The sequence below is a fragment of the Alligator mississippiensis genome, chromosome 11, assembly GCF_030867095.1.
Source record: "Alligator mississippiensis isolate rAllMis1 chromosome 11, rAllMis1, whole genome shotgun sequence".
In the NCBI taxonomy this organism is placed as follows: domain Eukaryota; kingdom Metazoa; phylum Chordata; order Crocodylia; family Alligatoridae; genus Alligator; species Alligator mississippiensis.
Window position 1 is genome coordinate 61,483,487 of NC_081834.1, and position 13,459 is coordinate 61,496,945.

The 13,459-nt window shown below is 57.8% G+C and overlaps 1 protein-coding gene across 1 annotated transcript; it reads left to right on the forward strand.

The window, feature by feature from the left end:
• The first annotated feature begins 1,374 nt into the window (after positions 1-1,374).
• On the forward strand, positions 1,375-13,013 carry LOC132243742 (myelin-oligodendrocyte glycoprotein-like). The gene is made up of 5 exons (XM_059714132.1): positions 1,375-1,882; positions 3,002-3,349; positions 6,182-6,277; positions 11,444-11,464; positions 12,997-13,013. The coding sequence occupies exons 1-5, from the start codon at positions 1,777-1,779 to the stop codon at positions 13,011-13,013; spliced, it is 588 nt and encodes a 195-aa protein (XP_059570115.1). The 5' UTR covers positions 1,375-1,776.
• Positions 13,014-13,459: the final 446 nt, after the last annotated feature.

Genomic DNA, 13,459 nt, shown 5'->3' on the forward strand with positions numbered 1-13,459 from the left:
GGCACCTCATTCGAGGAAAGCACCAGCCTGGTGGGAGACACCTCTCCTCCCTCTGGCATATCCCCCCGGGCAGAGCCCCTGTCGCAGCCCCTCCAGGGCCAGGGCTCACACCCTGCGACACTGCCTGTGCCCCCATCACAGCCTGTGCCGGAGCTTGTCCCTGCGGGGTCTGTGGGGGCTACTGATGGGCAGGGGCAGGAGGGGCTGATGCACAGCCAGCTGCTGCCTCTGAGACTACAGGAGAGAGAAACCGCTCCACATCCTGGCCCTGCAACGCACAGGGACAGAGTAATGGGAATGGGGGCCACGAGTACTGGATGTGGTTGAAGGGCAGAGGGAGATGCAGGACCTCCTGGCTCAGCCCAGTTGTGGGCACCTCTGTGAGACTGCGCCTCAGAGCCCAGCACTCGGCGGCCAGCTCGCTCTTTCCACCGGGCAGCTGGTGCGTCCTCCTCCAAAACCATGGGGGCGCAGGGCTGGGGCTGGGCCCGGTGGGGACAGCTGTGCGCTGGAAGCAGGGACGGGGACACTGGGCTGCAGCTCCCTCAGACTGGAGATTCAAATCCTCCTCTCCACCCCGCAGCAGATGCCAGGCAGCCAGCTGTGACAGTGCGTGCAGATGTGGGCTCTGCATGGGGGAACTGCCTCCAGGCCGTTGCTCAGTCCCCTGTCCAGCTCCTGGCAGCAGACACAGGGGACTAAGGCACAGGCTGTGATCTGCTTTGGCTGCCTTGGGTCCCTTGCTTTCATGCAAGCCATCTCTGTGTCTGTAGGGAAGAGGGCCCACAGCACCCTGGGCAGAGGCCCAGACCGGCTCTCTCAGCTCAGCACTTCATGTGACCCTTACAGAGAAAGGACGTATTCCTGGCGCGGTGCAGCCCCGCTCTGCTCTGCAACTCCTCAGGGTGTCAGTGTGTGGGTGCAGGAGGGACACGGGGCCTTTGCACCGGGGACAGACTGGGACAGTGCAGGGAGTTCAGGGTATTGCTGGGAGCAGAGGCCCTGGCAGCTGGACAGGACAAAGGCCATTGAGGATGATGTTTTAGCAGTCCCTGGAGCACGGGGCCCGTGGTGTCAGTGCTCTGGGGAGCGGAGTTGCTGGCTCCGAGGTTGGTGTTTTCTGGCAGCCTGGAGGGCTGTGTCTTTGAGGGAACTTGAATATCTTTGCTAAGGGACAAGTATGTGTGTGGAGGGAAAGGCGGGAAAGGGGCCTGGCTGGCACTTCCCTGTTACTTTTCCCACCCCGAGACCAGCTGGCAGTGCCCGGGAGACCGGTTCTTCCTGTGGTGCCCGCAGGGTCATTGCCATCCCTGGGGTAGGGCAGAGCCCCTCCCTGGGGAGCAGAAGCTGCTCCTGCTGCCACCCCCTCCGCAGCAGGCACGGGGAGGAGCCAGGGCTCTTAGGGCTGCTCCCTGGCCACGTTCACCCCTTGGCCAGCCCGGGTCAGTCACACCTCAGGGTGCACAGAGATGGGGGTCCAGCTGCCTGGTGACACCCCAGCCCTGTCCCTGCAGGTCTGTCCCGGGCAGGCACCTCTCCAGCCCCCATCACTGCTGCAGCACCAGGGCAGCTCCGTGGGGCAGGCGCTCGTGTGCACAGGTGCCAGGTCCTGCTGCTGGGTAAACCACACCGCTGTGTGAGGCTGCCTTCCTGGAGAGCCCCTTCCCTCTGCACCCCACATCCTGCCAGCTGTCCTGGTGCCATGGTCAGTGGGCACAGCCTTGTGCACACGTATGTTGGATTTGTGTGTTCCCTTGCTGCCCAGGCCACATCACTATGCAGAGAGAGGTTTTCTCATTCCCCACTGGCCCCAAAGGGAGCCCCTTCCTGCCCAGCTGCATCGCTCTCCTTGCTGCACTCCAGATTCACCATCCGATGGCAGGTAGGTGCCTCTCGTCCTCGTGGCATTTACGGCTGTTCTCTGACTGAGCTCTGCTGCCCTGTGACACAGCCAAGATGTGACCCTGACACCCGCTTCCACCTCTGCCCCCACAGGACCCAGGCCCAGCCCAGGCCAGACACTGACCCTCCCCCTCTGGACCCCCCGCCCCCCGCAGGCCTGCATCTCCCAGCTGCTGACTTGCCATCTCCGCTTCACCCTCCCTCCCTGCACCAGCCCAACGCCTGCTCCTTCCTGTCCCTTCCTGCCCTGCATCCACTGCTCTGTAGAGACCTTGTCCCTTGGCACTTACTGCCCCTGGGCTGTGGTCTGTCACACTGGCCTGGCTCTCAGTAGCTGGTGAACATGTTCAGTCTTTGCTCCACCGCTCTGACCAGTCTGTCTCCTCTGAAATGTAACTGCAGCCTGCCTGGGACTCAGACACCCCTTGCAGCCTCATGGACTAAGGCAGGGGTAGGCAATGTGTTTTGGCCTGAGTGCCAAAAACCCCACAATGTCTACTTTGGCAGGTGCCAGAGTGCCGACGTGCTGGAGCCCAGAGGAGCTGTTTGCAGCCTCCTGGCTGCAGCCAGCCAGTGCAGCCCAGCCTGCTTGCAGCAGGGCTTGCAGCCTCCCACCTTCCTGCTGGGAGCAGCCCGGGCTGCGTGGGTGGCAGCAGCTGCTTAGAGCCTGGGCTGGCAGTGGCGTGCTGAGCAAAATGGCCTTGTGTGCCAGGCCTGGCTTGCTGACCCCTGGAACAAGGTGTGGCCTGAAACCCCAGCCCTGCCCCACCCCCTGCCCCTACCTCCCTGGTTCCCTCCCCTGTGCCTGGGGGCAGCAAGAGGTGCTGCCCCTCAGTGCATAGGGCCTCAGGCAGCTGCCCTCCCCTACAGTGCCCGTCTCTCATTATGGGGCTGTGTCTGCACCGGAAAATGGACCCAATGATAATGGGAGCAGGGACAGGCCCTGCTGTGAGCTCCCATGCTGCACTGTGCCCGTTGGAGCCAGGCTGCGGGGATGCAGGTTTGCCCTTGTCCACGCTCACACTCTGCTGCCCTGTTGCAGCTGCACCGATGTTGTTCTTGACTCTTCCTTTCTCTGGTGTCTTGCTCTGCTCCCCAGCCCAGTTCAGAGTGATTGGACCAGGCCAGCCAGTTGTTGTCACCATGGGAGAGGATGCTGTCCTCCCCTGCCACCTGTTGCCCCCCATGAGCGCTGAGAGCATGGAGGTGCGGTGGCTCCGGCCTGGGTTCTCTTCCTACGTGCACTTGTACCGAGGTGGACAGGATCAGGATGGGCAGCAGATGCCTGCATATCGGGGCAGGACTCAACTTGTGAAGGACGACCTCAGCGATGGGAGCGTCTCTCTGAGAATACGCAGCGTCCGACGCTCTGACCATGGGCTGTACACCTGCTTCGTCCAGTCCAATGACTCCTCAGGTGACGCTCTGTTGGAGCTGCAGGTGACAGGTCAGTGCCTCTGCTGTTTGCTCCCGCCCGCAGTGTCCTGAATGGGGCTGTTGGGCTCAGGGGGAGGTGACACTTACTCACTTGTCAGCACCCAGAGTCTTCTCTCAGCCTCCGGTGCCTGCAGTTTTGGTGCCTGCCATGCTGGCAGAGGTGGCATAGAGAGCAGAGGCAGGGGATGGAGAGGGGCTGAGAGAGAGAGGGAGAAGGGGTGGAGGAATAGGCAGAATCAGGCCCCAGTTACGCTAGTGAGAGTTGGTGCCTGCTCCCTGAGAGCATCTTCAGCAGGTCTGAGGAGGGAAGCAAGCAAGCACAGTGACTGTAGATCAGTACAGCAAATGACCGTCTCCCATACGCTGCTCCCACCCAGGGCGCTGAGGACTGCTTGTACCGAGCTGTGTGCAGCAGGGCAAAATTGCACTGGAGCTTCTCCAGGAGGGGCTGGGGTGCCAGGCTGAGCATGGGTTGGGTTTCTCTGCTCTGGGAGGAGGTGAAGGGCTGAGGGACCCCGCTGGGACTGAGACGGCAGGTGCAGGAGTTGTGGTACAACAGCTGGGTGTATATCCCCAGGGCTCCCACCCTGTCCAGACCACACCACACCTTTGCCTTAGAGCAGATGCCATGGTGCAGCGTGTTGCTCAGATTGACAATGGTGTCACAGACTATGTGTATAACGAAGGGAAGTTCTTCCAGTTAGCCAGTAGCTTTCTCTAGCTGAAAAAGTCACCGGGTGGTGCTACATGTGCAATTAATGCTCACAAATAAACTGTGGGGCACATTACTCTGGAGTTTATTCATGCGCAGCACATGGAGCTGTCAAAGCAGCCCTGGTGCGCAGAGGACCCAGGGCAGAAACCACTTAGGACTGGGGGTGCCTTAGGAAACCAGTTAAGACTGGGGGTGCCTCAGCTTTGAGTGCCCCACCTGAGTCACCTGACGGGGCCTGGTATTCAAAGGCAGGTGCTCAACATGACACCACTCTGAAACCCTCGGAGGTGTCTCAGGCTGAGTGCACAAGGAGACTCAGGGTGCATTTCCCTGGGTGCACATTAACATAATGGTCACTCACGGTGAACCCCATAAGTCTTGGCTCCTGAGCTCTGAGTGCCTCACTCAGTCGAGGCACAGGGCCCTGGAAGGAGAGAGGAGATGCAAGCCCAGAGGCAGGACCAGGCTAATAGGGTGACAGGGGAGGGGCTGCAGTTTGGGGCTTCCCATCAGCCTGTGCTGTGAAAGTTTCACCCCAGGGCAGGACTCCCAGAGTTGCCCCCTGCCCCCTACATAGAGCAGTGCCCCCCAGGCATGGCACAGTGTGAGGGGGCCAGGATGTTCCCGGGTCTGGGGCTGCACGTACAGAGTCTGCACAGCAATCCCAGCATGGGGCCGTGCTGCACCACGCAGACATCCCCTGAGAGACCTCACTGCTCCTTGGGATTCGTCCCCATAACCCTGCACCTGGACCTGCACTGCCCACACTATGGCTCACTCCCAGCCTGCTCCTGGTACCTGCACACACTCTCCTGGGACGCCTTTGGTGCAAGGTCTGACTGAGTCCAAGTCTACTGCAGCCAGGAGATATAAGAGGTTCAAAGGCCTTGGGAGAACAGTGAGGAAAGATTTGCTCATGGTCCATTGGTAGCTGCTGGGGTGAGCGAGCAGGAGCAGGAGTCCCCCGAGGGCCACGGCTGGACATGGTCGGCAGAGCCCTGGGGACAAGCTGCTGGGACAGACAAGGGGGCCTGGCTCCCCGGCCAGCATTCGCTCTGTGCCTGCAGCGCTGCAGGGGACAGTGTCTGTGGGCTGCATTGATGGCACTCGAGCACCTCAGTCCTGATTGCGCCCCTGGGGTCAGCCTGCGCCGCCTGGCACGAGGGGTCACACTGAGATTCAGGACAACCTCACACTGGCACAGATCGCAGCTTTCAGCCTCTGACTGAAGGAGGACTAGCATATTTCCAGTTTCAAAAAAGAGGGCACCTGACAGGAAGGAGGGGGTATAATATGATTGCGGGGGGGCAGAGATATGACTGTGCCCTGGCCCTGCCCCTTGCTCCCAAGCCACAGCCACCTCAGCCCTGCAGCTGCCTATCACTCCCAGCCCACAGTCCTCTGGCACTGCCTGTGCCCTGAGCTCCTGACCCACCGTCCCCTGCCTCCCCGCCCCGGTGCCCGTCACTCCCGACCTGCAGCCCCCTGCTCCCCGCAGCCCTGCAAGTGTCTCCTGGAGGGCACGCAGCTCCCCGCTCCCCTCCCCAGCTCCCTCCCCTGCCGGAGAAGCCGGTGCCTCCCCTGCCCTGCTGCAGCCCAGTGCTGGCGGGGGGGAAACTTCGGTGCTGAGCAGAGCAAAATCCCAAATCCCAGCCATTTGGTGATATTAAAAACAAAAGACCCAGACAGAGATGGGAGGACCCCAAAAGAGAACGTGTCTGGGAAAACCCAGATGTATTGTAACCCTGGACTGAAGGGACATTGTTTGTCTTTGCTGACCTGCTGGATGAGGAGCCACTTCCCATGAGGGTCCCATGATGCCCTGAGGAAGGGGAGGTCACTATCTCTCTTGCCTCCAGCTGGCAGAGGCTTTTCTGCATGCAGGGGTTGTGCTGCTGGGTCTGGTTTATTCCTGCAGTGACCACTCTGCTGCCTCCAGGCAGGGGCAGGACAGTAGGTGCATTAGCTGGTCTTTAGCTTGGGCTCCCAGTGTGCTAAGCATCAAGCATGGGGGAGGCCTGTTGGCCTGAAATCCATGAGGAGGATCCCAGGGAAAGCTACTGCTGCCCCCAGCCCTGTGCATTTGCTCACACAGGGCTGCCATGTGAATGCCACTTTCTCCTGCAGGTCCCTATTTCCCATGGGCGGTGGCTCTGGCCGTGATTCTGCCCCTTGTCGTTCTCCTGGGCAGTTTCTGCCTCTGGCGGCAGCACCGTGTGACAGGTAACGTAAGAAAGGGGGGTGACTGTGTGGAGAGGTGAGCTCCTCGGAGATGGGACAGGACAGGATGGACGGGGCTCCATCCACTGCTCTGAGAGGAGCTCCAAGCACCGGGATGGACTGAAGCTGTGGGAGAAGTCTCTGAGCAGGCCAGACCCCACATCTGAGCCAGGAAAGGGGCCACGTGGATTCACAGCCCTGGAGCTCGGTGAAGAGCCCAAACCGAACACTGCAAGTGCAAAGTGCTGCACCTGGGGAGAAGGCATCACCAACACACCTGCAGGCTGAGGGATGACCTTCTCGGCAGCACAGTGGCAGAAAGGGATCTCGGAGTCATAGCTGACTCCAAGATGAATATGAGCTGCCGATGTGATGAAGTGATCGGTAAAGCTAACCACACTTTATCACGTATTAGCAGGCGCATGATGAGCAGGTCCAGGGAGGTGATGCTCCCCCTCTATCTGGCACTGGTCAGGCTGCAGCTGGAGTACTGCGTCCAGTTCTGGGCGCCGCTCTTCAAGAGGGACGTGGATAACCTTGAGAGGGTCCAGAGCAGAGCCACTCATATGGTTAGGCGCCTGCAGGTAAGGTCTTAAAGGAGAGATTGAGGGACCTGGATCTCTTCAGCCTATGCAAGGGAAGGCTGAGAGGTGATCTTGTGGCCATTTACAAATTCATCGGTGGGGAGGGGGGCAGCAAGAAATAGGAGATGCTCTGTTTGCCACGACACCCCTTGGACTAACCTGGAACAACAGCCACAAATACACAGAGCAGGTTTAGGTTGGACATCTGGAAGAAGTTCTTCACGGTTAGGGTAGCCAGAATCTGGAACGGGCTCCCAAGGGAGGTGGTGCTCTCCCCTACCTTGGGGGTTTTTAAGAGGAGACTGGACAAACACCTAGCTCTTTCCTACACGGGTCAGGGGGTTGGACTCGATGATTTATTGAGGTTCCTTCGGACACTACCAACTATGAAACTATGACACTGCAGCGAGCTGTCCCACCAGATCTGTGCTGCTCAGCTGGAAACATGGATGACGAGGGAGGATTTCTGTGCTGGGAGCCTATTAATGTGTTTTTCCTGTTGCAGGGAAACACCATTACCATGGAAGTGGTTTTCCTAGTTGCAGGAGACAACCACTTTCTTGGCAGGAGGCAGTACCCTGACGGATGTAATGCATAGTTAGTCTCCCACTTTGTCTTCCAGTGGGAAGATCTCAGCTATACAAGGACTTTATGGAAATGGGAGACTCCTCCCTCACTTTCTTCTGTGGCCATACAGCTGAGGGCAAGCAAAACTCAGGGACATCCAAACCCCAATCCTCTTGGTGTGGGCCTGCACGGAGGATGCCTGTCAAAGGATTTGGAAGTATCTGACACCCCAGGCAGGGGTGGAGATGCTTGCTGGTAGCAAGGTTTCATGTGGTTCTTGGATGACTCATGGATTTGGAATTGATTTGACTGATTTGATTTGGGACATGAACATTTTTCATTTAAAAAAAAAAAAAGTGTTTCTCCCAAATTCAATTCTCTCCTCAAAGCTAGGGCTGCTCAGCCTGAGATCACCCCACAAGAACGAGCTGCACCGCATGCTGGTGTGCTAGTGTGTCTCGTGCACTGTGGGGGCTTCCTGCTGGTTTGCTCCCTGGTCTCCAGGGAGCCTGTGGGTGAGAGCAGGGTCTTAGGGTTGCCAATGGCTGTGACCTGACCCGGAGTCTCCAATTGTGGAAACACAGAAATCGCACTCGGGACATGCAAGGCCATTCTCATACAGGACTGGTGCTTGGGCCCAGCTGCTCTCGCTCCAGCTGTGCTGAGCAGTGACTGTCAGGCATGACGATGCCTCCGTGTCCTGCTGGACTGTATCCCAGGGCAGGCCCCCAGGTCCATCCGCACCTCCTTCACTACGCCCAGGCTGACATGAGCATGTGCTGGACAAAGGCCCCTCTGCCCCATCCCCTCATGGACATGTCTCTTCTACCCTGGTCCCAGGGGCAGCTACTCTCCATTGTCCTCACAATTAGGGGCAGGGACTAGCTGCAAGGCCAGGGGTTGGCCTAGGATGGACCCACCTGGTATCCAGCCCAGGTCCATGCCTCCCGTTGCTGACCCACTTCATCTTCCTCAGTCCCATTCCAGAAGCCTCGAGGTCAGCTCAGTGGATGGACACAGAAAAGAGCAGGAAAGGGATGAGGACAAAGGGACACAAGAGTGGAAGGGCCCACGTGGGCCCCTGACTGCAGTGCCTTGTGGCCACAGGCAGTCACACAACTGATGTTTAGCCAGAAGGGTGCACAACAAAAGCCATCCAGGCCCTGCTCCCCTGCATCACACAAACACTTCTGACCCCGGGGAGAGGTTCCCATAGTGGGAAAAAACCACCAAGATAGAGAGCATACAGTCTGGCCCAGAGCAGGAGAGACAACGGCCCAACCAACACCTTGGGCACCTGCAGGAGCAAGAATTTATTGGGTAAAAGATGCCCGATGATCCCAGTGACTGGAACCAACCAGCCCACAGTCTTGGCCAAGCTGACTTGGGAGATAACTCCCCCCTTCAGTATGAGCAGGGAACCAGCCCCCCTGGGCCAGTCTCTCTCCAGTATAGCATCACCTTCAACTAGCCCTGCCATAAGGGCAGGAGTCAGAGGGGACCGGGCAGGGGGATGGCTCCTTTGGAAGAGACCTTTAGAGCAGGTCCTGGAGGGGATAGGGAAGAGTGGGGCAGTTTGCACCATGCCCTGGAGCAGGTCAGTCCGAGGCAGCAGGGACGTGGTGCGCAGGGAAGCTGATGCAAACCTGTCTGTGTCGGCCCATCCCCTTACGTGCGTGTGACAGTACGCGCGTGTACACGAGACACTACGTCACTGAAGCAATGAGCTAGGGGGACGTAGCTTGTCAGTACGACATAGCATCAGTGGGCACAAACCATGATGCCAACACTATATCACCATAGTGATGAACTACATTGCCAGAGCTTGTCAAAAAAAAGTAACCGTGCATCTCTGGGACTGCACAGTACTGGCAGCACTTGGTTTAGTACTAAATGACTCCACAGTCCCAAAAGGATGACAGGAATTAGGTTGCAGCTGAAGCAACCAAGAGCTCTGTCCTGATCACAGCAGGGCAGAGATCAGGATGTTCAGGGACTGTATCTACATTTCCAGCCTGCAGCAGCTTCTTTTCAGTTTCCCCTGAGCTTTCCTTGGTGTGTAACTCTGGGAGGGGGCTGATTACACCCCCCTTGCAGTGTGTTTCCCCCATAAGTTGCTGACAACTCCTTTCACCCCATCTGGAGGGGCAAAGGGTTTCAGAGATTTCATACACTTTCGGACTAGAAGGGACCTCAAAGATCATCAAGTCCACCCCCCTGCCCCGGAGCAAGAGGTCAGCTGGGTTCAAAGGATCCCAGCAAGATAAGCATCCAAACATTTCTTGAATGAGTACAAAGTAGGTGCCTGCACCACTTCTGGAGGGAGTCTATTCCAGGTCTTGGTGGCACAGACAGTAAAGACTTTTTTTTCTTATATCCAGCCGAAAACAGTCTTGGAGGAGTTTATGACCATTGGTCCTTGTTTTTCTTTGGGGCGCTCTGGTGAACAGATGTTCCCCCACATCCTGATGCAAACCCCTCATGTACTTATAAGCTGCCCCCGCGCCCCCCCTGAGCCTGTGCTTTTCCAGGCTGAAGAGTCCCCTGGCTCTCAGCCTCTCTTCATACAGCCTATTCTCCTGCCCTCTGATCATGTGCACGGCTCTCCTCTGGACTCTCTCAAGTGTCTCAACATACTTCTTGAATTGTGGAGCCCAGAATCGGATGCAGTACTCCAGCTGCAGCCTCACCAAGGCTGAGTGCAGTGGGTTTGGGGACCCAGGTGTGCTGTGGCCAAGGGGGACAGTGAGGGACAGCCCCTGTGTGTATAGGTACAGTGGAAAGGCCATTGCTTGGTGCTCTTCATCACTGTGTCCAGTCTCCATCTGTGTAACACGTCTCTCCTGCTGTTTGTTTCAGAGAGGCGCCGTGCAGACAAAGGTAACTTTTCTTCATGGATTTCCCTATGGAGGGAAGGGGGAGGTCTCCTGTTTTGCAGCTGGTGTCCCAGCAGGCCTTCAGGGCTCTCCTTGGAGAAGCTGTGTGTGATGTGTGCTGAGGAGCTCCCCAAGAAACCTCATCCTCCAGCACCCCCAGCCTGCTGCTCTGTCCCACCCCTGTGCAGTGCTGCGTGGGAGCCCCAGGGGCAGGGCTTGTCTCTCCAGGAGCCAGGGGCTAAGGGGCAGGATGCATATGGGGGGCACAGATTAGAGGGGCTGGATTAGGTGTAGCTTGAGAGGAGGGTGGTGAGAAATTGGGCTGTCAGGATTTAGGGGAGGCTGGATCATGAGGCCATGGAGGAGCAGGATTTGGGAACAGGAGTGAGAGGGGCTGGGGTGGAGGGTTGCAAAGCAAAAGGAGAGGAGTCTGAGACACCCTGAGATTGTGAGGCTGAGTGTGCTGCTGTGTGCAGCGAGAGAGGAGGGCTGGGAGGGGAAAGGAGGAGTTTTCTTCAGCCTCCCTCCACCTGCAGTGAGCAGGAAACAGCCTAGAGCACAGGCTAGTGAGCCCAGCCAGGCTGGGGCTGGTGTCAGGGGAGAGGGGGTAGGATGCACCCCCGGGCCAGGAGGTGGATTTGAGAGCTGTCAGCACGCAATGCCAGATGAAGATGATGTGAAGTGATGATTAGTGTGAGGGGAGAAGGGCAACTGAGGGCAGAGCTCTGGAGAAACCCCCAGAAGACAAGAGAGGGAGGAAGAGGAGGCAGGCGCCCTGGCAGAGGTGGTGGAAGGGCAGGCAGGGAGGGTGGAAGGGGAGTGCCCGGCAGCCCAGTGAGGACAAGTCACCTTGCTGGAGAGGTGCTATAAGGGGTGGGGCGTCCTGGAGCCAGGCAGCTGAGCCCGGTGCCCGGGTGTCTGTGCAGAGCCTGGTGAAGAGGATGTGCCCAAGGCAGCCGGGACAGCAGAGCCGGGTCCTGCCCACACAGCGCATGGCCCTGGGCTGGACTCGGCTTGATGCCTGGAGCACAGATCTGCAGTGTCTGTCCATGACCACGGGTGGGGAGAGGCTGCTGCACCTGGGCCCGGGCCAGGGAATTTGTGGGACTCCAGGTTAATTCTCGTTCTCTTTCACGTTGCAGCAAAGTATGAAGCAATGAAAGGTAAGTGCCTTTTACTGCCCCCCTGACCCCCTGACTTCACTGGCAAAACCCTGGTACCCAGCCACGCGTCCCTCCCCATCTCCAGGGAGGTCTTGTGACAAGGACACTTCTGTATGAAAGGGTCCAGTCCCACACACTGTCCCACACCCCCACATCAGGATGGGGGCAGTTGGCATAGTGCTGGTGCGGGGGGTGCTGTTCGCACCAGCTGAGCACCCCTTGTTGCTGAGGACTGCTTGGGTGTGTGGGCAGGGCCCGCTCTAGTCAGTCTGCCCTGTCTCTGCCCAAAGGGCTGAGTTGGGGATGGCTCAGGGCTTTCTTCCCAATGTTTCCTTGCACCTGAGTGATGGCCCTGGGGCAGCTCCTCTCACTTCCCAGAGGGGATGGGGAGATCTCAGGATCAGGGGCTACAAAGCAGTATCCAAAGGCAAAGGGTTGTGGTCCCAATCCTGCAGTCTGAACTCAGTCAGCATGTCCACTGAAGCTGATGTGGGGTGTGTTCAGCATGGGGGCAGATTTGTCAGTAAAGATCATGGCTATTGACCAGTCTTTCCACCTCAAACCTTTTTATTTTTTTTTTACTGACCATCTACAAAGCTTTTACTGATATGACACCCTTTCTTTAAAGACATATGTTTTTACTGATCTGTGTTTCACATAATGTAAATTCAGCCCTTCTGCCAGGCCTTGGGAGGGAGTGACAAGAGTGGGATTCATGTGTAGGGGATCAACACCAAGTGTAGCAGAAAGCTTTGGTTTTCAGTATGAAGTTGGAAGATTTTAAATGGAAAAAAATTTCTTGGATTGCCAATCCTGCTTGATGGCAGCAGTGGTATTACGATATGATGCCCCCACCCCAGGGGGCCCCTAATCACCCCCACACTCTGACACCCCTAACCATGCCCCACATGGCATAACACCCCGCCCTAGTCCACGTCCTAGTGTACCTCACCAACGCTGCTACCCCCATTCTGGCACAGACCTCCACCCACTCTGGCCCCTGCTTCTGTCCTACAGCTTCTTGCCAGCCACGCCACCCTGCTCCTCGTACCTCTGAGGTGGGCATCTGAGAGACACAGGGGGCAAGCCATTGGACCCAGCAGCAGCATGAGGCTGGGGGAGAGGAGAGGTCTAGGCAGGTTCCTGCGAGCCCCAAAGCCCTGACAAGAGCTCCCTGCAGGGCGCTCAGGTCCCGCTCAGACACCGGGGACAGTGCTGTGCTCTGCCTGTCTATCAAGCTCCCTGTGGATCAATTATTTATGGAGGACTCAAGTTTTTCACAAATGTTATGGGCCCGTGGTTTTTACTGTATATTTTATGGGACACCAGTAGAGTTACAGAGAGTTGGCAACCATGGTACTAACTGACTCGTGACTTTATTTGCTCTCCTCCCCTTTCCTTCCTGAGACCCTTGGCAGAGCTGGGTAAGTTGTGGTTTTGGTTTTTGCAGTGTCTTTTCCACTGACATGTGTCCTGTGGGGTTTGTGCCTGGTTGTGTGACCTCTGTGACCTCTGGTTTCTGGTTATTTCAGAATTTGCCGGAGCCTGACAATATGCAGGTAAGTGGAGCCAATGCTTCATCAGAGACTCCTGGTCTTGTCTCCCCAGGGACCTTTGCTTTCTGCTCTGCCCTGACACCCCTCGCAAGCACTACCAGGCGGAGTCACAATGTCCCTGCCTGTGTGCACAGGAGACAGGACGTTCCCCAGAGAAGTTGCTCTGGGGGAATGCTGCGGCCAACCAATTTCAGTGGGGCTGCCCTGGACGGGGCTCTTCAGCCTCCTGCTAATGAGGGGTCGAGCTGCTCCCTGCTGTCACAGAGTGGAGGAATCGCCCCTCCAGTCCCCCTCTGCTGTGACCAGGCAGCGCTCCCCCCCACCCCCCCCATGTTTCATTTATCACTGAGCTGGGACCTGGGCTGCAGACATGCCTGACCCAGGAGGACCTGCTCTCTTTGTCTCAAGTGTCCCTGCCACTGCAGGCCATGTGACTGGC